Source organism: Moschus berezovskii, chromosome 28, assembly GCF_049115385.1.
Source record: "Moschus berezovskii isolate FMDL1 chromosome 28, NW_MosBer_1.0, whole genome shotgun sequence".
NCBI classification, from domain to species: domain Eukaryota; kingdom Metazoa; phylum Chordata; class Mammalia; order Artiodactyla; family Moschidae; genus Moschus; species Moschus berezovskii.
In genome coordinates, this window is record NC_142487.1 from 30041927 (window position 1) to 30065138 (window position 23212).

Below are 23212 nucleotides of genomic sequence, written 5' to 3' on the forward strand. Positions count from 1 at the left end.
CAAGGCTGAATTTTATCTACCCATACAAGTCAGCCCAACATTTTAGACAAGGAAAAACAAAAAGCAATTTAACATCAAAATCAAATCTTCATGGGGAAATCACCACCTGTTGTCAGCTATGGCTTCTACCTAAAAGACCACTTATCGAATGTTGCAAATCTGCTTAGCAGATTTCCCTTATTCTAAAACAGGGCATTCAGGTTAACTTTATTTCTCTGAAATAGCAGTCATTTTATGAAGCAGAGTCAAAAAGAAGTGAATGGGGGAAAAGCTTCTAAACCATAGACATCTTTCTGAAAATACACAGCCCAAGGAGCTTCAGTGCTAGTTTTTATGAGGTGCAGATTCACACTTAGTGAGAATCACTACAAAAGAGAAGAAAACCAATCAACGCCAAGTTCCAGAGGGGAAGTTCTTTCTTCCCCGCTTCGCTTGCTCAGAGAGTGCCTACAAGGCGACAAGGCAGGTTCACATGAACAAAGCACAGAGCCTGCTGTCAGCTTGGGATGACTGACAGTCACTGTATCCTGTTAAAGTCCAGAGGCGAGCAAACACCACGGAGAACAGTAAGGCCGGGGCGGAGGATGGTTAGCATCCCACGGGAGGGACGCTGAGATGCAGCAAATCAGCGGAGTCCTCTCCAAGGTGACGGCTGCACAAAGATGAAAAGAGACACAGGAGGAAGAGCCACTCGAACACCCAGAGAGAGGGCGGCAAGAGCGCAGCCCACACTTGGATTGGCCGTCAGGCTCAGGGGGTGGACAGAGCCCCGGCGCGGCTGAGGCCCAGAAGACGAGAAATCGCGGAGGGCGGGTGGCCAAGGTCTAGAAGGGGTCCCAAACGGCTTGAGGCCCCTGGCTTCTACTCCCAGCAGGCTGGGAGCCCGGGGAGCTTCACGCTGCAGAATGCCATCAGCACCAACGTGTGGCATTTAATTCTAACTTCAAATTAAATAAAATTAGACATTCCGTGTCTCAGTCACACTAGCTGCATGGCAAGTGTTTAACAGCCACAATGTGACTGCATTATAGAGCTGCATAGATCATTTCCACCATTCTAGAACATTCTATTAGACCATGCTGCACAAGAGTTTTTGACCTTTTGTGTGTTTTTTTTTAAAGTTTTGCTTTTTGGCTTTTTACTCACAAGAGGGGTTTGAACAGGGGAGTGACAAGAGCTCACTTGTCCTTTAAAAGGATCACTAGCTATGCTATGAAAAAGACTCCAGCGGGGTAAGAACTAGGAGCAGTTGAAGACCATTAGAACAGATCAGGAGAAAGCATGAGTGACTCACGCAGCTGGGATGGTAGTGACATCTGCAGTTTAAACAAAAATGTCGGACTGCGGATAGGTCCTGAGGGCAGAGGCAGGGCGCTGTGCAAGGGAGCATCAAAACTGGCTCAGGGTCTCCAGCCTGAGCAGCTGTGGGAGCGGTGGGCACCAGAAATGAGACAGAAAATAGTAAGTGGCAACGAGGAGGAATTGAAAGTGCTGTTTTTGAAATGCTACGTCTAAGGCGCCCATTAGACCTCCAGGCAGAGACAATGGATCAGTAACCACTTCAAGTCCTTAGGTGAAATTAAGTCCAGAGGAGAAAATATTATCAGTAAAGAGTATTGTGTGTCATGCTAAGTCAGTAAGTCATGTAGGGCTCTTGGTGACCCTGTGGACTGTAGCCCACCAGGCTCCTCTGTCCATGGAATTCTCCCCCACCCAGGTATCGAACCCGCGCCTCTAAAGTCTCCTGCATTGGCAGGCCAGTTCTTACCACTAGCGTCACCTGGGAAGCCAAAGACTATTAACTTGTTAGTTTAAAATACAAGCTATACTCTCCATCAGAAAGAAAACACTTTATTCATTACATCAAGCCTGAAGAGTTAGCAAAAATGGCCTTTGAAAACAGGGTCGCACCAGGACTTTCCTCCTGGTCCAGTGGTTAGGACTCAGTGCTTCCACTGCAGAGGCCTGGGTTCAATCCCTAGTTTGAGAACTAAGATTCCCACAAGCCGTGTAGCACTGCCAAAAAATAACAAAGAAAATAGGGCTATAGCCTCCAAGATTTCAAGTGAAAGTTCCAGAAAGTTCTGAGGCCTCTTGCAAGCACATAAGTTGAAAGAAGCTCAATTTTCTGACGAAAATGCCTGCAAGCTGAAGGGCGGAAAGACAGAAAACAGGAAGAGAGGTCTCCAGAGTTCAAGACTGGAAACGGGGCCCAGAGAGGCACACTCACCTTGGTTTGGTTTTCCTTTGCAAACCCAGGGGTGTCTGTGTCTGGCGGGTAGGCGACCGTGACGTACACATTGTAAGGCTTCACCTGTATTTCAGAGACAACATCGGCCCTTTAGTAAAGCAAGATACCATTTCACACCCTCCCTTATCAACCTGCACTGGCTGCCAGGCAGACATTCTGCACGCCGCTCCGATTTTCTCAAAGGTGGTGAGACCAACAGGGTGGTTCTATACGAGGAGCGGAGCGTGCGTGTGCGCAGTCGTGTCTGACGCCTTGTGACCCCATGGACTGCAGTCTGCCAGGCTTCTCTGTCCATGGGATTCTCCAGGCAAGAGGACTGCAGTGGGTTGCCGTTTCCTTCACTCAGGGATTGAACCTGTGTCTCTGGCATCTCCTGCATTGCAGGTGGGTTCTTTCCCCGCTGAGACAGCGGAGAAGCCCGTACCACTGGCTGAATCAGGAAACTCTCGGCCCTGAAGATCATTTAGAAATAAAGTTAAAGAGCTCACCCAAGCCTCTGTTCCAGAAAACGGCTGGCCCTGAGCTATAGAGGTTCTCTCACCTCCTTCTGAGGTTCTTTCGCTCCCACTGACCAGGGCCTGGAAGCTGCCGTGAGGACAGCAAACTGTGCTAAAAGGAAGCCCACTTGTCCCCGACCCCGACCCCACCCCGACCGCTCAGCACGGCAGCCACAGTCATGGGCAAGTCTGTCCCTTGGCCAGCCGGCTACAAAGCTGCTATCCTTCATGGTGCTTCTCAAACTACCGCTCTGCTAATCTCACCTACGATACAGGCTGCTGCTGCTGCTGCTAAGTCACTTCAGTCGTGTCCGACTCTGTGCGACCCCATAGACGGCAGCCCACCAGGCTCCCCCGTCCCTGGGATTCTCCAGGCAAGAACACTGGAGTGGGTTGCCATGTCCTTCTCCAGTGTGTGAAAGTGAAAAATGAAAGGGAAGTCGCTCAGTCGTGTCTGACTCGTAGCGACCCCACGGACTGCAGCCCACCAGGCTCCGCCGTCCCTGGGATTTTCTACGCAAGAACACTGGAGTGGGTTGCCATTGCCTTCTCCGACGATACAGGCTAAGACCATTCAAACACCTCCCCTCTGCTCCAGACCCAGGTGGAGAGTGACCCCATCCCAAGAGCCTGCTGGCCCAGGAGCCCCCAGCACCAGGGAGGGCTCAGGGTTCACTTCTTCAGCAAACAGGGTGCTCCTCAGGGCTTCCCCCAGGTTAGACCAGGACAGCCTTACCCGCATCTAAACACGGAAACTCCTCCCCAGCTCCTCTTCCAGCACCCCTGCCCGACCTCAACAGGATCCCAGGCTCGGTTCCCTCTCTGCCGCGTGTCCCCCCCAGAACCTCTCCACTCAGAACACACCGACGACCCCCAAGGTTGTCCTGCCACCCGGCTGGGACGTGGCCCCCCAGGGACCCCTGCTGCACACCCCTGCGGCTCAGTGATGCTAAGGGGGCTGATCCAAACCTTCGGAACCTCGGCCACGACTCTGCTTGCTCCTGGCTCACTGCTGAGTCCCACGGGAACACCGAGGGGACCCGGACAGGCACTGGCCCTGAGGGAGGCCCCGCACGAGTCACATGACACTTCGGAGCACTCCGGGGTCCTGTCTGACATCCGGCCTTTCTTCCCCCTGCTTCCCTCCGTGAAGCGCGGTCCTGGAGGCCGAGGAAGGAGCTGCAGGGGCAGGGGAGCCGAATCGCTCAGCCCGGGACGGGCACCAGCAGGGGACACGGTCCCCGCTGGCTGGGCCCCGGACACCCAGGTGTGAGACGCACTTGCTCGGCACCGCGGGGCGGGCAGCCCCAAGGCCCAGCTCATAACGGCTCTGGACTCGGGCCAGGCAGGGAGGCTGATGAGCAAGCAATTTCTCTTCCACTTGTTTTCACGATAACGATTTTAGAAAGTGTCTCCCACGGCCTTGCCCTTCGCTGTGCACAGACCAGAGAAAAACACCACGGGAATCAAAAACAAAAGTCAATAAGCGGGAATCAGACAGCCCACCCGAAGCCTGAAGCGGGCGGCTCAGACGCGGCCGCTGCAGGGATAGTCCTCCTGTCCCTGCGATGGGCCAGGACGGTGGGGCTGTAAGCGCCATGGCAGGCCGTCAGAATGGTGTTTCTCTAACTCAAGGTTACGGCTGAGCTGCCAGAAGAGCTTACTGCTTTTCAGAACAGCTTTTTCCCAGGGGTGGGGTTGGGAGAAACCAGTCCAGCCCCTTTCTGAGGACTGGTATCATCGGTATAATCCTGGAGCCAGATGACCCTCTCAGCCTATGGCTGGATACCTCCAGTGGCTATGAACTTAACCACTGTATTTATTTTAATTTCTGTTTATTTATTTGGCTGTGCCAAATCTCGGGGCTTCCATGGAGACTCAGACAGTAAAGAATCGGCCTGCAATGCAGGAGACCTGGTTTTGATCACTGGGTTGGGAAGATCCCCTGGAGAAGAGAATGGTGACTCACTCTAGTGTTCTTGCCTGGAAAATCCCATGGGCAGAGGAGCCTGGCGGGCTAGTGTCCATGGAGTTGCAAAGAGTCGGGCCTGACAGAGACAAACACACTTTCCCCTACACTGGAAGCTCCGAGTCTTAGCCACTGGACCACCAGGGAAGTCCCCATTGCATTTATCTATCCAACAAGTGAAGGTGAGGCAGTTAGATAGCATCACTGGCTCAATGGACGTGGGTTCGTGAGCAAACTCCAGGAGACCGTGGCGGACCAGAGGCCCTGGCGCACTGCGACTGCAGGGTCGCAAGAGCTGGACACGACTGAGCGACTGATAAACAGCAACAGCCCAGCAGACGCTTGCTGCACCATCTCTATGCCCTCATAGGGCTTACAGGCTCCGGAAACTTCTGGTCAAATAATCTGTTAAAATCTAAACAAACTAACTCTGGGTGTGGTTTAGTCACTCAGTCATGTCCGACTCTTTGCGAACCCTTGGCCTGTAGCCCACCAGGCTCCACTGTCCATGGGATTCTCCAGGCAAGAACACTGGTAGCCATTTCCTCCTCCAGGGGATCTTCCCAACCCAGGGATCGAAACCAGGTCTCCTGTGCTGGAGGTGATCTCCTGCACTGCAGGCAGAGTCTTTACCATCTGAGCCACCAGGGAAGCCCCCCAAAATTAACTCCACACCTTGATTTAATTAACTACAGTAAGTCACCTACATACGGATGAGCTCCACTCTAAGCGAGTTCGCTTAAGTGCAATTTGTTCCTAAGTCCAACAATGTTAGCCTAGGTACCCAACCAACACAATCGGCTACGCAGTCCTGCACTGTAGTAGGTATATAACAGTTTTCAAAACTTTACATAAAAAATAAAGCATTTTAAATCTTACAGTACAGTACCTTGAACAGTACTGAAGTGCAGACAGCTGGCACACAGGGGCTGGCACTGCGTGAACAGCGAGGAGCATCTCTGACCGGGGGCGGGAGACGGGGCGGGGGACGGCAGAGCTGAAGGGTCGCCAGCAGGAGGGGACGGAGGGCCAGGCACAGCCTCGCTCACGGCGTGCCAAGGCACGTTCGCATCTCTGAAAGTTCACAGCTTGAAGGTTTGCATGTAGGGGACACATCAACCCCCGACCTCAACAGAAAAGGAAATGAGGGCACTGTGGCCTCACTGGTTCTTGCTAAGATAGTGCTGACCCCTCAAGACCACTTCTGCAAAGAATTTAAGCCAGGACTGCACTGATTCTCTGTTGGTTTAGCCACTGTCTGCGTCTCCCTGGCCCTGCTGACCAACTCTCCTCTCCGCCTCCACCCCAGGTCTGCCTGCTCCCACCCTCCCATCATTTCCTGTCTTCCACCTGGCCTCACTCTCAGAGATGCCCACTTACTCAGGACCTAATTTATTACCAAAACAATTTCACCTAAAGGCGTGCTGGTCCTCATCCCATCAAAGCAAAGACAAGGGCAGAGAGTGGGGAGGAGCGTCCTGGGGGTCCCAGGGTGGAGAACCTGCCTTCCAGCGCAGGGTTGGTTCCATCCCTGCTCGGGGAACTGTGATCCCTCACGCCTCGGGGCAGTAAACCTGAGCTGCAACCACTGAGCCTGCAGGTCACAACCAGAGAGCCCTCAATGAAGCCTGAGCTGCAACCACTGAGCCTACAGGTCGCAACCAGAGAGCCACAGCTTGTGCCACAGCTAAGACCCGACGCAGCCAAAGAAAGTAACAAACAACCATTAAAAAAGAAAGCATTAGAGCTGCTGACAGTGAAGCTCCAGAACTTAAGCTTCAGCTTCTTTTTGAGCAGGAAAAGATGAGGGAGGGGTGGGGGGTGATCGGGAGCAGGGATGTGGAAAGTGGGATACCTAGATTTCTTCTACTTGGTCTCTGCTGCCATATCTTTGGCTACACTCCCATCTCAAGAGTCTGCTTTCCTAAACTTCTAAGATCTTTAAGTGATGTCTTTATACCTAAAAGACTGAGTTTAAAAAAGAAAGCAAACAAATGCCAACAAAGCATTTTTCCAGATTGAGTCACTGCACATAAAGCTTTTCTAGACGCAGCTCTAGCTTAGGGAGCATGGGTGTGGTGGAAGAAGGCTGAGGAGTTCATTAAACCAGAAGCAACAACCACAGGCCCCGAGAGTCTGAAGCACAGACCATTTCATTCACAGAAACCACAGACCACCCTGGCTAAACAGACCGACAAGAACACAGCGGGGCAAGTTTGTAAGGAGACAACTGTGTCAGTGGAGGTTCTGCTATGAACATGCTAGATTCTGATGACCGAACTTACTTCCCTTCAACTCTATTTTCCATGGCACATGTTGATTTTAGTTTTTGCTTACGTGAGGACATTTTATTTTAATAGAGTCCAACTATGGAGCAAAGTTAAGCCAACTGGCAAGTCCAGACCGGCCACTTGCAGCCTATGAATCACACATGTCACTGAGAGGCTTCGGGGACTTGCTCAGAAGGGCAGCTCCTGCCTCTTCCCTCTTCTTTATTAGCATCTTCCTTCCACCCAAAAGGGAACCAGGCCACGCAGATCAGAGATGTGCCCTGAGTGATTCCTGGAGTCCTTCTGCGAGACAGACTTGGGGACAGAAAGCCCTCGGACACAGGCCTTTCAAACCCCAAATGTGCCTTCTGCTGGGTTTCTGAGACCAAGGGGAAGGGCTGAGGCAACCCTGACCTAAATTACAGACACATCATAGAGCAGACAGGGAGCTGAAAGGCACAGACTTTGTTACTATTTCTGTTACAAAGTCATGATTGGCTTCCAGCAACCCTACAGAACTTTGGAAAGCTCAGTTTTATTACCTAGAAGGCGGCACAAGGACGTCTGCCTCATGTATTTCAGGAAACTGTTATAAAAGAAGATGGTTATTCATAGAGGGATGTATCGAAGTGAAAGCTACAAAAGAAATCACTGGTGTTCTTGTTGGAAATTTCACAGCCATATGTGCCCCACTGGCTAAGCATACGTTACAGAGACCTGTTATCAAATTAGCCTATCAAGGACGTTGATGAAAACGAAATTTGTGGCCGATTCCTGTGGGATGAGACGAGCACAGCGTGCTGGTCCCGAAGAGGCCGGTGGGGACTCTCACTGACCCGGGACATATCTGTGTCACACAAGCTCATCCAGTGCCGGGGCAGCATGGCACTCTGCTCAGCACCACCCAGGGCTCTCTGGGGGCTTTCTGAATCAGAGGTCGGCCAGCTATGGCCTGAGGACCGAATCTGGCCCTTTAAGTTTCTATGAGTGAGGATCTATTGGCACACATCCATACCTGTTTATTTAAACCTCCCACAGGGCTGCTTTCTGCTATCTGAATAGTTTCAACAGGCACCATCTAGCCCTCAAAGGCAAAAATATTCACTCTGGTGCTTTGGGGATGAAAAAAAAAGTACCCACTCCTAATCTAAATCATGAAATGATATCCTCAAACCACACTCTTACTGTCAGAGGACTGCTGCTGTTGTTTAGTCGCTAAGTCGTGTTCAACTCTTTGCGACCCCATGGACTGCAGCCTGCCAGGCTCCTCTGTCGATGGGATTTCCCAGGCAAGCATAGTGGAGTGGGTTGCCATTTCCTTCTCCATTAAGAGAAACGGCCACAATTAATTTTCTTCTGGGCTTTTAACATCATGAGGTAGTGTTACATTTCAGTACACAGTTGACCCCTGAACAACGTGGAGGTCAAAGGTACTGACTCCCTGCATGACCACATTTTAAAATTCACATTTAGCTTTCCAAGGGGCCCACCACACCCACGGTGCAGCATCTGAGCAGTCAACCAACCTCAGATCAGGTAGCTCTATCATCTTTACTGGAAGAAAGCCACTCACAAGTGGACCTGTGAAATTCAAATCCGTGATGTTCAAAGTCAACTATATATAGAATTAGAAAGAATTTCCCCTTAAAGTACATGTTTGGAAAGACCCACGCAATGCTTTCTCAGCACCCCCGTGACAGCAGCACAGACGGCAGGGAGCTGCACACACCTGACAGGTGCCTACTCGACGCCAACCCTAACCACACCCTCCGTCCACGACATGTTCCATTAACCGTGAAGATAAAAAGCACTCCCGTTCACCAATATTTCTTTAGGATATTAAAACATAAGTATCAGGAGAGCCAAGTGCAATTTTTAGTCCAAGTCTTATTCTGATTTTTACCAACAAGGATGATGAGATCACGTTAAATGATCTGCCTAAAAACTGAGGGCTCTACAGTAGCTCTTCCCTCGCACACATGCTCATTTTATTAGGCAGGCCAGGTGGCTCAGTGGCAGAGAACCTGCCTGCCAACGTAGGAGATGCAGGAGACGCAGGTTCGACCCCTGGGTCGGGAAGATCCCCTGGAGGAGGAAAGGGCAACCCACCCCAGTGTTCTTGCCTGGGAAACCCCATGGACAGCGGAGCCTGGTGGGCTACAGTCCACGGGGTCACAAAGAGTCGGAGACGACGGAACACCTGAATATGCACGCATAAAGGACGGATCTTTTCATTAAAAGAGTGTCTTTAAAGAGTGTTAGAGCACAATGACAGAAAAGGAGGTGAAGCATCTGGTTACCCCTATGCATACTCACACAGTATTAGGTCAATACAGTCGTGGCTTATTGGGTTTTTTAAAATTTTTATTACTATTTTAATCAAGGCGCATCTTTCTTATTTTTATTTATTTTTTGGCCTCACTGTGCAGCATGCGGAACTTCCCCAACCAGGGATTGAACCCGTGTTGCCTGCAGTAGGAGCTTGGAGTCTTAACCACTGGAAAACCATGGAAGTCTGACACAGTTATTTTATTGTGTTTTACTTTATTGCACTTTATAGATACTGCATTTTTTTACCAATTGAAGGTTTGAGCTTCCCAGGTGGCAAGAGTGGTAAAGAACCTACCTGCCAATGCAGGAGACATTAGAGACGAGGGTTCGATCCCTGAGTTAGGATGATGCCCTGGAGGAGAGCATGGCAACCCCGTCCAGTATTCTTGCCTGGAGAATCCCATGGACAGAGCAGCCTGGCGAGCTACGTCTACGGAGTCGCACAGAGTCACACATGACTGAAGTGACTTAGCACTCATGCACAGATACCACACTTTTTACCAAATGAATGTCTGTGGCAACCTTGCATTGAGCAAGTCTACCGGGATCAGTTTTCCAACAGCAGTTGCTCACTTCAAGACTCTGTGACACATTTTGGTAATTCTCCCAATATTTCAAGCATTTCATCAGGACTATATTTGTTATGGTGATCTGAGATCAGTGATCTTTGATGTTACTACTAAGACTCACTGAAGGCTCAGAGATGGTTAACATTTTTGAGCAATAGAGTATTTTTAAATTAAGGAATGTATCTTGTTTCTTTCAATGTTACTGCATACTTAATGGCACAGTATAGCGTAAACAGAGCCTTTACGAACACCGGGAAACCAAACATTCATGCGACTTGCTTTATTGTGATACTCACTTCATTGCAGATGTCTGAAATACAAGTGCTCTGCCGTCTGCCCGTAATACCATGAAGATGTTAGTACTGCTAAGTTAGGTTCAGTCGCTCAGTCATGTCTGACTCTTTGCAACCACATGGATTGCAGCACGCCAGACCTCCCTGTCCATCACCAACTCCCGGAGCTTACTCAAACTCATGACCATTGAGTCGGTGATGCCATCCAACCATCTGATCCTCCGTCGTCCCCTTCTCCTCCCACCTTCAATCTTGCCCAGCATCAGGGTCTTTTCAAATGAGTCAGTTCTTCGCATCAAGTGGCCAAATTATTGGAGTTTCAGCTTCAACATCAGTCCTTCCAATGAATATTCAGGACTGATTTCCTTTAGGATGGACTAGTTAGAGCTCCTTGCAGTCCAAGAGACTCTCAAGAGTCTTCTCCAAGACCACAGTTCAGAAGCAAACTGTGTATTAAATTAAGCAAGCCAAATACCTCACAGCCATCTTGCTTCTGTCAACACCTATCATCTTTTATGCAATGAAAACAGGATAACTGCAAATTCAAGGGGTGGAATCAATTCTCTTACACTGAAGACAGATATACGAAGTTCTAGTTTCAAAGTATGGATGTGAGAGTTGGACTACAAAGAAAGCTGAGAGCCGAAGAATTGATGCTTTTGAACTGTGGTGTTGGAGAAGACTCTTGAGAGTCCCTTGGACTGCAAGGAGATCCAACCAGTCCATCCTAAAGGAGATCAGTCCTGGGTGTTCATTGGAAGGACTGATGTTGAGGTTGAAACTCCAATACTTTGGCCACCTGATGCAAAGAGCTGACTCATTTGAAAAGACCCTGATGCTGGGAAAGATTGAAGGCAGGAGGAGAAGGGGACGACAGAGGATGAGATGGTTGGATGGCATCACTGACGCGATAGACATGGGTTTGGGTGGACTCCAGGAGTTGGTGATGGACAGGGAGGCCTGGCGTGCTGCGGTTCATGTGGTCACAAAGAGTCGGACACAACTGAGCGACTGAACTAAACTGAACTGAAAGGGGAACATGTCCCCCTGGGCTGAAAGTAATCAACGTAAAAGTGAAGATGCTCTTACCTCCATCTGCAAAGCCTCCGCCAGTCCCCTGATGGCAAACTTGGACGAAGAATATGCCGTGTAACCAAATAGGCCCAGCTGCCCGGCCTGGGAGGACACGAAGACAACCCTGCCCACGCGGCGCTCCTTCATGGTTGCTATCACTGCCCGGCTGGGGTACACGCTGCCCAGGTAGTTGACGCTCATCAGCCTCTGCAGGGAACAAAGAGGCCGGGAGCCCGAGCAGGGCGCGCGCCACAGGCACCGGGTCACTGGTGTGTGTCCCACGGGCAACCCGCCTGGAGTCGGAGCCCGAGTCACCAGCGTGCCCCTTGGGCACCTGCCCCAGGTCACCAGTGTGCACCCCATGGGCACCCTGCCCGGAGTCGGAGCCCGAGTCACCAGCGTGCACCCCACGGGCACCCTGCCCGGAGTCAGAGCCTGGGTTACTGATGCACCCCTTGGGCACCCGCCCCGGGTCACCAGTGTGCACCCCATGGGCACCCCGCCTGGAGTCGGAGCCCGAGTCACCAGCGTGCACCCCACGGGCACCCTGCCCAGAGTCGGAGCCCGAGTCACTGGGCGCTCAGCGGAGCTGCTGGACAAACAGGAACTAAAGGGTCCGGAAGTGACCGGGACACGCAGGGCTCCCCCTGGGGCCCGTTTCTCTTCTTTCTCTCTCCCTCCTCTTTGCTGCCGTACAGTCGCTAGTTTCTGCTGTGCAAGAGAGGGAATCAGCTCCGTGCAAACGGACATCCCGCCCCTCTGGGTCATCACAGAGCGCCGCGCTCACTCCCTGGCCTACAGCTTCCACTGCCTGTTTACACGGGTTGGTGCACATACAGGTCAGTCTCAACCTTCCAGTTCACCCACTCCCCTGTGTCCGCCTGTGAGAGCCTATTTCAATCTCCTGTTTCACTCCAACCTCACGCTCACACGACAGCACTTAGGTCTTTGCTGAAGCCTGGACAAAATTAGTCTTCTCCTTGGAAAAAGTACACTGCACAGTGCAGGTAATCCTTTTGAAAGACAGCGGGAGCAAAGAGCTTCTAAATATTCCCAGGCCTGTTAGTTCTAAGTGACACAGGCCAGAGAGCAGGACAGGCTAAGAGTGCGGACTGCCTGGCCAGGCTCTACCATTCACGCCTATTTGATGACGAACGGCAAAGTCGGACACTCTACTTAATTCCTCCACGAAAACTGGGTTCACAGGGTGTGATCTCACAGGCCTGCGGCGAGGACTGAAAGAAGAAATAGAAGATAAGCACCCCACCAGCCCCACCCGCAGTGACTACCCAGAATATATGGGCTCGCACAGGTACCAAGGGTCTCCTTTGCCCTCACCCTGGGAACTCTTAAAAACGTTTACATCTTCAACCTGAAGTCTCGCGATACTGTGTTACAACGCTTCTACATTAAAGGTCTCATAAAAAACTAGGTCTGTCACCATGTGCAATGTAAACAGAAAAAATAATAGAGGCTCCCAAGTGGAACCCATGCCTCCTGCGTGTCCTGCTGAGCTATCAGGGAAGCCCTCCAGGTGGCGCTAGAGGGAAAGCACCCGCCCGCAATGCAGGAGGCTGGGAGGCGGTTCGATCCCTGGGCCGGGAAGGTCCCCCAGAGGAGGGCGTGGGAACCCACTCCAGGATTCCTGCCTGGAGCGTCCCATGGACAGAGGAGCCCGGTGGGCCCCAGTCCGTGCGGTCGTGAAGGTAGGATGCGACTGAAGCGACTGAGCAGGCACACACTACATCAAAGAAATTAAAGTTCAAACCTTCCCACAAAGAAAACCTCAGGCTTCACTGGTTACTTCCACCAAGCATTTAAGGAAAAATAAATCAATTCTACACAAATTCTTCCAGAAAACGGAAAAGGAGAAACTATTCCTCTACTGATGCTGTGAGGCCAAAAAGTAACACAAAACCAAAAAGTAACATTACAAAACGCTACAGCTAATGTTACTCAAGAACACAGAAAGGATAATACATCCTGACCAAAGGAGGTTTATCCCAGGAACACAAGGCTGGAAACATCTGGAAATTAATCAGTGTAATTCACCATATTAACACACTAAAAAAGAACTCTATGATCACCACAGTAGAGGCAGAAAAAGCACCTGACAAAATTAAACATCCATTTCATATAAAAACTCTCAGCAAATTAGGATAAACTGCTAAACTTGATAACAGGGCTGCTGCTGCTGCTGCTGAGTCACTTCAGTCGTGTCCGACTCTGTGTGACCCCATAGACGGAAGCCCACCAGGCTCCCTGTCCCTGGGATATCTACCAAAAATAAACAAACAAAATTACAGCTAAAAAATACTTAAGAGTAAAAGACTGCTTTCTCCCTAAAGTCAGAAACAAGACAAAAATGTCTACTTTGGCCACTTCTAGTCAACACTGCACTGGAACTTCCAGGCCACGGAATAAGCGTATCTAGATAGCAATGGAAGAGGTAAGGCTTGCAGATGACATGATCTTGATGTAGACAGTCTAGTGAACACAAGAATTAATAGCTGAGTTCAGCAACACTGCACGATCGATACACAAAGATCAATTGTAGTTTCTTCTACATGAACAATGAAAACTCAAGAAATTGAAACAAAAAAATCACTTACACTAACATCAAAAAATACTGGAAAACAACCTGCAAGCTCCACACACTGAAAATTATGAAACATGATTGAGATAATTTTGTTTAAAAACTTAAATAAATGAACATATATATAACATTATATGGGTTAGAAGACCAAATATCGTTAAGATGTCAGTTTCCCTCACGTGTCTCTATAATGTCAGTGCAATCCCAATCAAAAATAACTCCTACTGGGGCTTCCCTGGTGGTCCAATGGTTAAGAACCCGCTTTGCAATGCAGGGATGTGGGTCTGATCCCTGCTCAGGGAATTAAGATCCCACATGCTGTGAAGCGCCTGAGCCCAAGAGCCTCAACTCAGAGAGAAGCCCGCACGACCCCACCGCTCGGACAGAGCGTGAACAGTCCGTGTGCAGCGGTGCCGGTGTGGGGATGGTGTCGGGTGGGGATGGGGCGCGGGGTGCCAAAGAAAGGGACTGTGACTGCTTTTCCAAACAAAGTGAGAGAGACAGGGGAGGAGACAGGGTGATGGGAGACAGGCTGAGAATAAAAGAGGTTTTTGGAAAGATGAGATTCACCATTTTTAAAATACTGCGGCACACGTCATATTCTACACGTGTGTTTCATGTCTTCCTTCACCTCACCCGTTTCGTGTTTTTAGAAAGATGAGATTCACCATTTTTAAAATGCTGCGGCACACGTCATATTCCATACGTGTGTTCATGTCTTCCTTCACCTCACCCGTTTCGTGTTTTCTCCTTGTCACTGACACCCACCCGCAGCTGCCTCAACTTTTTTTTTACGCCATGCCACAAGGCAGGCAGCATCTCAGTCCCCTGGCGGGCTCGAATCTGTGAGCCCCGCAGTAGAAGCACGGTCTTAACCAGGACCGCCAGGGCAGGCCCGCACAGTCCCTTGGTCTTATGTGCTTAGCTCCTGCTGCTCTTTCTCGGTTATGACCCCACAAATCTTTGACTCAGTGGCCTCCAGACCCCATCAGACACAGATGCGGGTACCCCCCCCACTCCCTGCTTCCCGGCGCCCGGCCGCACAGCTGTGTGTTTACATGCTGCAGCCACACAGCCCCTTGCACACCTGTCCTCTCCGCCATCCACGGCCGACTGGGGAGTCTGCCGACCTCCCTCATATCATCTTCCACACACAGGCACACACAGTCACACCGCTCTTTCGCTGGCCACCTCTGAAGTCTTTCCCCTCATCACTTCAGGCCTAGACTACAGCTACCTCCTCCAACTAATTCTTTACACAGCCGTTGAGATAATCTTCAAAATCTCCTGTCAATATCTAGAGATAAAGGCTTATAGGTCAAGACATCTATCTTTTGAGTCCCCCCACCTTCGGCTGTGCTGAATGGCATGCAGAATGTTAGTTCCCAGACCAGGGATCGAACCCACAGTGCCTGCCTCAGAAGGCAGAGTCGTAACCACTGGACCACCAGGAAGTCCTGATCCAACAACTATCTTTTCTGCTGAGTTGATAAAGAAGCCTTACGATACCAGAGTCCCAGATAAGGCATCACTCTGCTTCTGCCTCCACTGGACTTGCCCAGCCTGACTTGAAATCACAGAGTTTACAGTGCTTTCCCCCAGCCTGCCAGAGCAGGACGTCTGAACTGCACTCTGGGAGTCTCCTCTTCCATAAAAGCGGGTGCACTCTAACTTCACCAAGAAGATCATTCAAAGCCCATCACCACCATGAAGGCTCTAGAGACCAGTAAGAGAGAGGCAGCTGACGCAACATCAAATGAAGAGAAACGTGTGACGCACTTAAGAAGGATTTCAAGTCTGTTGTGCGCTTCTTTGGCTGACATTTTTAAAAAACATAAACAAAAATATGATGCCTTGTCTTTTTCTCTTGGCTTGAGAATGCCAGAGTCTGCTCTTCAACTTTTTTGGGTTTTCATTGTTAAAAACACTGATACTTGACAAGAAAATCCAGCATCTTTTGGCTTACAGAGAGCTCTGTTGATAATATGACCTCAGCGAATCAATACTAATCTGTGTCAGGTTGGAGGTTGCTTTCCCATTTTACAGCTGAGGAAGCCAACGTCCAGCAGCTTGCGTAAACTTCTAAGGCTGGATGGTCACTGGGACTGAAACCCTGCCCAGCCTTCCTCTAGTTTGCTGAAGCTTCTGTTAACTTGGAATGCAGTTCACCTATTTCATTCACAAAGCTTTTAGCCATAAACTAGTTAGCCATTTCAGTGCATGGCTACCACAGTGAGAAAAGAAACAAACTTTTACTTACTTCAAAAGTACTAACTTCAAGATCTTCAAATTTTCCTGCAAGTGACATTCCTGCACAGTTTACAAGCATGTCCACTGGGCCCAACTTCTCCTGCGCCTGGAAGTTTATCAAATCGGGCATTAAGGAAGAGAAACAAAGAATCCGTTAGTAGCCAACCAATGCCAATAAATAGAATCTGTAAAGCTACTAGACCTACAGGGAAGACATGCCAACTCCAAGCCACACGTCAAACTGGCAAGGACCAATCACAAGGCGAACGCGTTAACCCCAAACGACCCAGCCTCTTACTTGTTTTATGACGTTCTCTACTTGGCTATAGTCCTGAGATACATCAACCGATATACAAAGCACCACCTGTTAGGAAGAGAAAAAAACGATCAAAGTTATGCAGGGCTTTAAAAGAACTGTTTTTAAACATTAAAGTCAATTTTTTCCGGTAGGTAAGGAGCCCAGTTTGGAGGTTCCGAGAGCAGGGTCTGAAACCTGTTGATAATGCAATTCAGCTCAGGTCAGTCGCTCAGTCGTGTCCGACTCTCCGCGACCCCATGAACCACAGCACACCAGGCCTCCCTGTCCATCACCAACTCCCGGAGTTCACTCAAACTCATGTCCACAGAGTCGGTGATGCCATCCAGCCATCTCATTCTCCGTCGTCCCCTTCTCCTCCCGCCCCCAACCTTTCACAGCATCAGAGTCTTTTCCAGTGAGTTAACTTGTCGCATGAGGTGGCCAAAGTATTGAAGTTTCAGCTTTAGCATCAGTCCTTCCAATGAACATCCAGGATTGATCTCCTTTAGAATGGACTGGTTGGATCTCCTTGCGGTACAAGGGACTCTCAAGAATCTTCTCCAACACCACAGTTCAAAAGCATCGATTCTTCGGCGATCAGCTTTCTTCACAGTCCAACTCTCACATCCATACATGACCACGGGAAAAACCATAGCCTTGACTAGACAGACCTTGGTTGGCAAAGTAATGTCTCTGCTTTTTAACATACTATCAAGGTTGGTCATAACTTTCCTTCCAAGGAGCAAGCGTCTTTTAATTTCATGGCTGCAATCAGCATCTGCAGTGATTTTGGAGCCCCCAAAAATAAAGTCTGACACTGTTTCCACTGTTTTTCCATCTATTTCCCATGAAGTGATGGGACCAGATGCCATGATCTTTGTTTTCTGAATGTTGAGCTTCAAGCCAACCTTTTCAGTCTCCTCTTTCACTTTCATTAAGAGGCTTTTGAGTTCCTCTTCACTTTCTGCCATAAGGGTAGTGTCATCAGCAATTAGGAAGGGCAAATTGGGGATGGGAGGGCAGTTCTTCCAGTGGTTCAGCGGTAAAAGGCTCCGCCCACAATGCCAGAGATGCGGGAGCCTGGGGTTCGATCCCTGGGTCGGGAAGTTCTCCTGTAGGAGGGCATGGCAACCCACTCCCAGTGTTCCTGCCTGGAGAATCCCATGGACAGAGGAGCCTGGGGGGCTACAGAGTAGGATATGACTGAAGCAACTCAGCCTGCACACGTGGGCAATGTTTGGCAGGGGGGAAAACTGTTAACAAACTACCAGGTGAAGTCGCCAGGGCCCTGCTTATGCGGAGAAACACGCCATGCGGAGGGACACGCCGCGCGGGGAGATGCGGAGGGGCAGGCCAGCTCTGGGAAGGGAGGCCACCCCGGCCCCCTCCTGCACGCCCTAGCCCCGAGGACATTCCCCTTACTGGACGTGCAAGTCAAGGACTTTCCACAAACCCTGAGGCTCCTGCCGGGTGAAGAGCAGGGCTAACAGGGGGAGAGGGAGCGGCCGCGGCGTCAGCGAGACGGGCCTTCACCAGGACGCTGCGGATCCGCGGTCCAGATGAGGCGCCTTCTCTGCCAGAGCTCACAGGACAGGAAGACAAAAGAAAGAAACTGGGGGACCCGCCGAGCTGGCGGCCTTCCAATGTCTGTGGGCTTCAGAGAAGGGGGTACAGGCAGAGGCCCTGGTCCTAGAGAAACCCCCCCACACACAGAGAGAGGTGGATGAGGACGTCTGCTTGCAGCACGGAATGCAAAGGAAGAAAAATGCAAACAGCCAACAAAAGGGAACTGATTCAATAAACTCTGGGGTCCCCAGGATTATGCCACAGCTGTTTTAACACACAAGGCAGATTTATCTGACTGACGTGCAAAGTCCTCTTTGCTTCACCACCTTAGCATCTTCGCATTGCGAACTCAATGGACATGAGTTCGACCAAACTCCGGAAGGCAGTGAAGGACAGGGAAGCCTGGCATGCTGCAGTCCAGCAGTCCATGGGCTCACAAAGAGTTGGACGTGACTTAACGACTTAACAACAAAAACAACAAAGGTCTCTAATGTATTTCTGGAGGGAAAAAATGAGGCAATTAAAACTACAGTGAAACACCATTTAAAACCCATCAGAAAAGCGAAAGTTAGAAAGTCTGTTAATACCCAGTATTGGCAAGGAGCCATACTGGCAGGAGTGTCACCGTTTGTTGACGCACACACTCGGCTCAGCAATTTCATTTCTAGGCGCATTCCATCCTGTACAGAGCGCACAGAGATTAACCTCAGAAAGAGCAAGAAAGAAAGCCAACGGAAAAAAAGGAAACAACCTAAATATCCACCCACAGTAGAGCTGATGAATGGAGGGCAGTCTATACAAACAAGAAAACCCTAGACAGCAGCAAAAAAAAATGAACCATTACTTAATGCAGCAACTGAGAGGGATTTTAACAACAATTATCAGATGTCTTCAAGTTGCCTAAGAATACACAGAGTTGTATAAATGTAGACAAAATAGGTTAGTGACTGGCTAGGGCCAGGAGGGGTTGGGAGAGAACAAGGACCGGCTCCTGAAGAGCACGGACCTCCTTTATGGGGGACGAAAGTGTTCCACAACTGACTCTGGTGACAACTGCAACTCTGGATATGCTGAAACCCACTGAACTGCACACCTTAAACCAGGGAGCTGAACGGTATGTGAAATTCTATCTCAACAAAGCTATCAAAATAAGAATGATGCCATAAAGTTCAAAAAGAAGCAGAAGAAAACTATACTCTTCTTAGGGTGACATGCACTTATGGTCAAATTATTTAAAAAAAAACAATGGAAAGGAACTCCCTGGCGGTCCGGTGGTTAAGACTTTCAATGCAGGGGACGAGGGGTCGATCCCTGGTCAGGGAACTAAAGTTCTACATGCCATGTAGCACAGCCAAAAAACTAAAAAACAAAAGGAAAAAAAAACTATAAAAATCAAGTTGGGGGTTACCTCTAGGAATGAGACAGAAGAATAAGGCTGATGTGGGCAAACAGAGGAGATTTCAGGGGTCCCAGAAAATGCCATTTCTTAAGTTGCATGATGAGTGTGTGGCTATTAATTCATCATTATATTTTAGCCTAACATATATATTATATACATACACATACCATTGCATTCATCAAAAAATTGCATAATCAAAAAATATTTTTAATACCTCCTTCCCCTTTGTTAATTTGAATACATAACTGAAATGAAATCATTTTCTAGGAAAGCATTCTGTTATTGGATCACTTGAGTGTGTGTATGTGTGAGAGTCTATGCACTGCTTTGGTGATAACCTGAAATCCAAGACAATTCAAACCATTTCACCATTTTAAAAACAATGTAATAGGATCAGTTGACGTGCTTTCAATGAACTATTCACAGATGCAGTCACGGTCTTTTCCTTTGCACACCTGTACTGATTAGACAGAAAATATATCACGATCACTGTGACTTTACCTGTTTATCATTAATAGAGTGTTTTTCGATTTCTTTCTTTGCCTGCAACAGCTTGTCCTGAAAGCAACAGAGAACAATTAGTTCTGGTGATGGTCTATTTGTCCATTTGTTTGTTTAAAAGGAGAGAAAAAGCAATTTTGTGCAGAGCTACGGACTGCACGGCTGTGAAGCAGGCTAAGCTGTGACTGAGGGATCGTGAAGTTTTAAATTCACTGCAGAGAAAGATAATAAAAAAAAGTAATGAACCTCAAAGTCCCAATCATCAGTATTAATTGCTAAGGGTCTCCCATCAATTCTAATAAATGTTTTCATTTGACATTACGGAGATATGAAACATATTCCCAAACTGAAGGGTGTGTGTGATTTCATGGCATAATGATTTCCTACAAGATCATCTAAAGAGTCCCTCCTCCACCAAAAAAGCTAATAAAGTAAAAATCACTTGTGAGATGGACGAGGTAAACCTATGGCTGGCGACTTCCAAAGGTACTCTGAGGACAAGCAAAACTGTCCAGTAACTGAGTAACCCTCCCAAGGTCTCAATGGCACTTGTTTTAGTCATTTTCAGGAAGACGGAGGTCAGTTTACAGCACCTCAATTTGCTATAAATGCTAGAATTTAAATACAGCAGGACAGCAGAGAATAGCAAAAGGAGAGGCGAGTCCTTTCAAAAGACGTGGAGGTGTTCTAAACAAGAATGTGCCTGAATAAAATCATATTATTCTATCAATACAGAGGAACACCACCCGACTGGAAAGTCAAGGCCTTCTTGGTGCCAAGAAGGCTCGTTCACCCCCAGCAATGCCAGGAGCCACAGAAAGCCTGGGAGGACCTGACACGCTGGCCTGCCCTGCCTTGCGTTTCCTGTGTCTTTTGTCAAACCTCAGCACTGGACAAATCTCACAGGATGCCTTCATCACAGCCGGGTTTTCAGTTGTGGAAGGTGGTTTCAATGCCAAAGCAGATGCGCTGTTAGAGGAGTCCGGGGAGAAATAAAAGGGAGCTAATTCTGCCTTTCTTCATTTTTAAGGAGATGCTGGCTGCCCAAGCCTGATCTGCACAGTCCCCCAGGACCCCTGTGGCCGGTCATCCCCCGGGGCACTGCTGAGCTGTGCGCCCCGCCCCGGGGCAGCCAGCACCCTGCCACCCTCCCTGTTCACGAGTGGATCAAACCCCACCAACGACGCTGCGTGGCACCTGCCCCTCAGTCCATCACCCTCCCTTCATTTCTTCAGCCAACAGAGCCGTCCCGAGTGCCCACTGTGCCCCGAGCTCGAGGCCAAGCCCAGAAGGCCCTCCGTGGTCCCCCCATCCGGGGAGCAGGAGGATGCGGGACTGTCGGAGAGACCAGAGCGCCCGGCCCGGGGCTCGGGCAAGCAAAACAGACACTGAACAGAAAAGGACACCATCTGGTGCTGACGCGGCACAGAAAACCCGGGGTGTGTGGGACTGCTGGGGAGGAGGGGGATTTCCCCTGTGCAGCCTGGGTCTCACTAGAGATGGAGATGACGTCAGAAGCAAATTACAGAGAAATGCCTACAGTCACCCTTCAGGACTCAGATCGGCCCTACCACGCCGCTGCCGGCGGCTCTGGGCAGGGGGCAGCCTCCCTGGCTGCCTACGGCCAGGGGTGCACCTAAGTCTCTGCTTCTCCCAGGTCTGCAGTCTCTGCAATGTCGCCTCAGAGTTCCTGGCCCTGAATAAATATCTGTGGAGATAACCTGACTTCAACCAGGAAGTTTTTGCCCAGAACACAAATAACCAGTAAGATGGTAAAGAATCCACCTGCAATGCAGGAGACCTGGGTTCGATCCCTGGGTCGGCAAGATCCCCTGGAGGAGGGCATGGCAGCCCACTCCTGCATTCCTGCCTGGAGAATCCCATGGACAGAGGAGCCTGGCGGGCCACAGTCCACGGGGCTGCAGAGTCGGCCACGGCTGAGCACAGCACAGGAACCACAGCGCCAGCAGAGACGAGGCGTGAGCACTGCGGGGCTCACTCGGCCTCCACGCCCCACGTCGTGCTCACTGAGCCTCTGACAGCATAACCGGGAGACTTACCTCATTCCGCGCGACCAGCGTGATAAAGGCCCCCTGTTTATAGCACTCGATAGCAATGCACTTTCCGATGCCACTAGAGCCTCCTGTAACCTAAAAGCAGAAAGGAAGAAATCTTAGCACTTGACACTTCCCTTCTGTGGGAAATTTAAACAAACTAGGACGGGGGGCTTCCCTGGTGGTCCGGGGTGAGGAACCCGCCACATGTAAAACAGATAGCCAGTGGGGATTCACCGTCTGACGCAGGGACCTCAAGCCCCGGCTCCGGAACAGCCGAGCGGGGCGGCGTCAAGAGGCAGGGGCGCGGTTCCCCAGGGCTGATCCACGCTGACGTTTGGCAGAAGCCAACGCAATTCTGTACAGCAATTACCCTCCAGTTAAAAATAAATAAATAATAACAATAAAAAATAATCTGCCTTGCAAGGCAGAGGAGGCAGCTTGATCCCTGGTTGGGGAACTAAGATCCCAAATGCCCCGGGACAACGAAGCCTGTGCCTCACAACCAAGACCCAACACAAACAAAGAAAACAGCTGTGATGGGCTGCAAAATCTAACCTACAGAAACTACATCTTCAGCTACCGTGGCATCGTCATCCCAGACTGAACGAATGGAGTTTAAGAACAAACTGTCAGTAGGGCGTGTGGTTTTGACTGTTTCCAGTACTCAACTATCCACTGCACACCTGTATTTCTGAGTCCACTGTGGGGAAAGAGCCCTATACATCTAGCTAACAAACAACATTTTAGTCTGATAATTCGAGAAGATACATGCACTCCTATGTTCACAGCAGCACTATTCACAATAGCCAAGAGGTGCAAACAACCTAAACGTCCGCGAACGGATAAAGAAGACGTGTGATGCGTGCACATGTGAATGGAGTGGATACCACTTGGCTTTAACGAAGAAAGAAAGAATGCTGCTTGCAGCAACACAGACGCGCCCAGGGATTATCGTACGAAGTGAAGTAAGCAGAGAGAGAGACAAATATCAGTGTCACGTGACATCACTGTACGTAGAATCTGATATGACACAAATGAACCTATCTATGAAACAGACCCACAGACACACAGGACAGGCTTGCGGTTCCCGGGCGGTGGCGGGGCGGGGGGAGGAATGGACTCAGAGTTTGGCTTTAGCAGATGCAAACTGTTATACACAAATGAATAAGCAAGAAGGGCCTACTGGACAGCACAGGGAATCACAGTCAGCCTGTGGTAAGCCATTATGAAAAAGAACGAATGTGTATATTTATATATAACTGAATCCCAGTGCTATACCGCAGAAATTACA

The 23212-nt window shown here is 49.7% G+C and overlaps 1 protein-coding gene across 3 annotated transcripts in view; it reads right to left on the minus strand.

Moving 5' to 3' along the window:
* KDSR (3-ketodihydrosphingosine reductase) overlaps positions 1 to 23212 on the minus strand; it is a 40941-nt gene that overhangs the window by 12524 nt on the left and 5205 nt on the right. For 2 of the 3 annotated variants that reach the window (XM_055417500.2, XM_055417499.2), the window contains exons 2-7: positions 21925 to 22014; positions 19865 to 19921; positions 16399 to 16464; positions 16111 to 16206; positions 11270 to 11461; positions 2231 to 2314 (exon numbers count right to left, since the gene is read on the minus strand). In XM_055417500.2, coding sequence (XP_055273475.1) covers positions 2231 to 2314; positions 11270 to 11461; positions 16111 to 16206; positions 16399 to 16464; positions 19865 to 19921; positions 21925 to 22014 — 585 coding nt within the window. The remainder of the gene's footprint in view (positions 1 to 2230; positions 2315 to 11269; positions 11462 to 16110; positions 16207 to 16398; positions 16465 to 19864; positions 19922 to 21924; positions 22015 to 23212) is intronic. The other variant, XM_088833491.1, reaches the window with a different exon arrangement.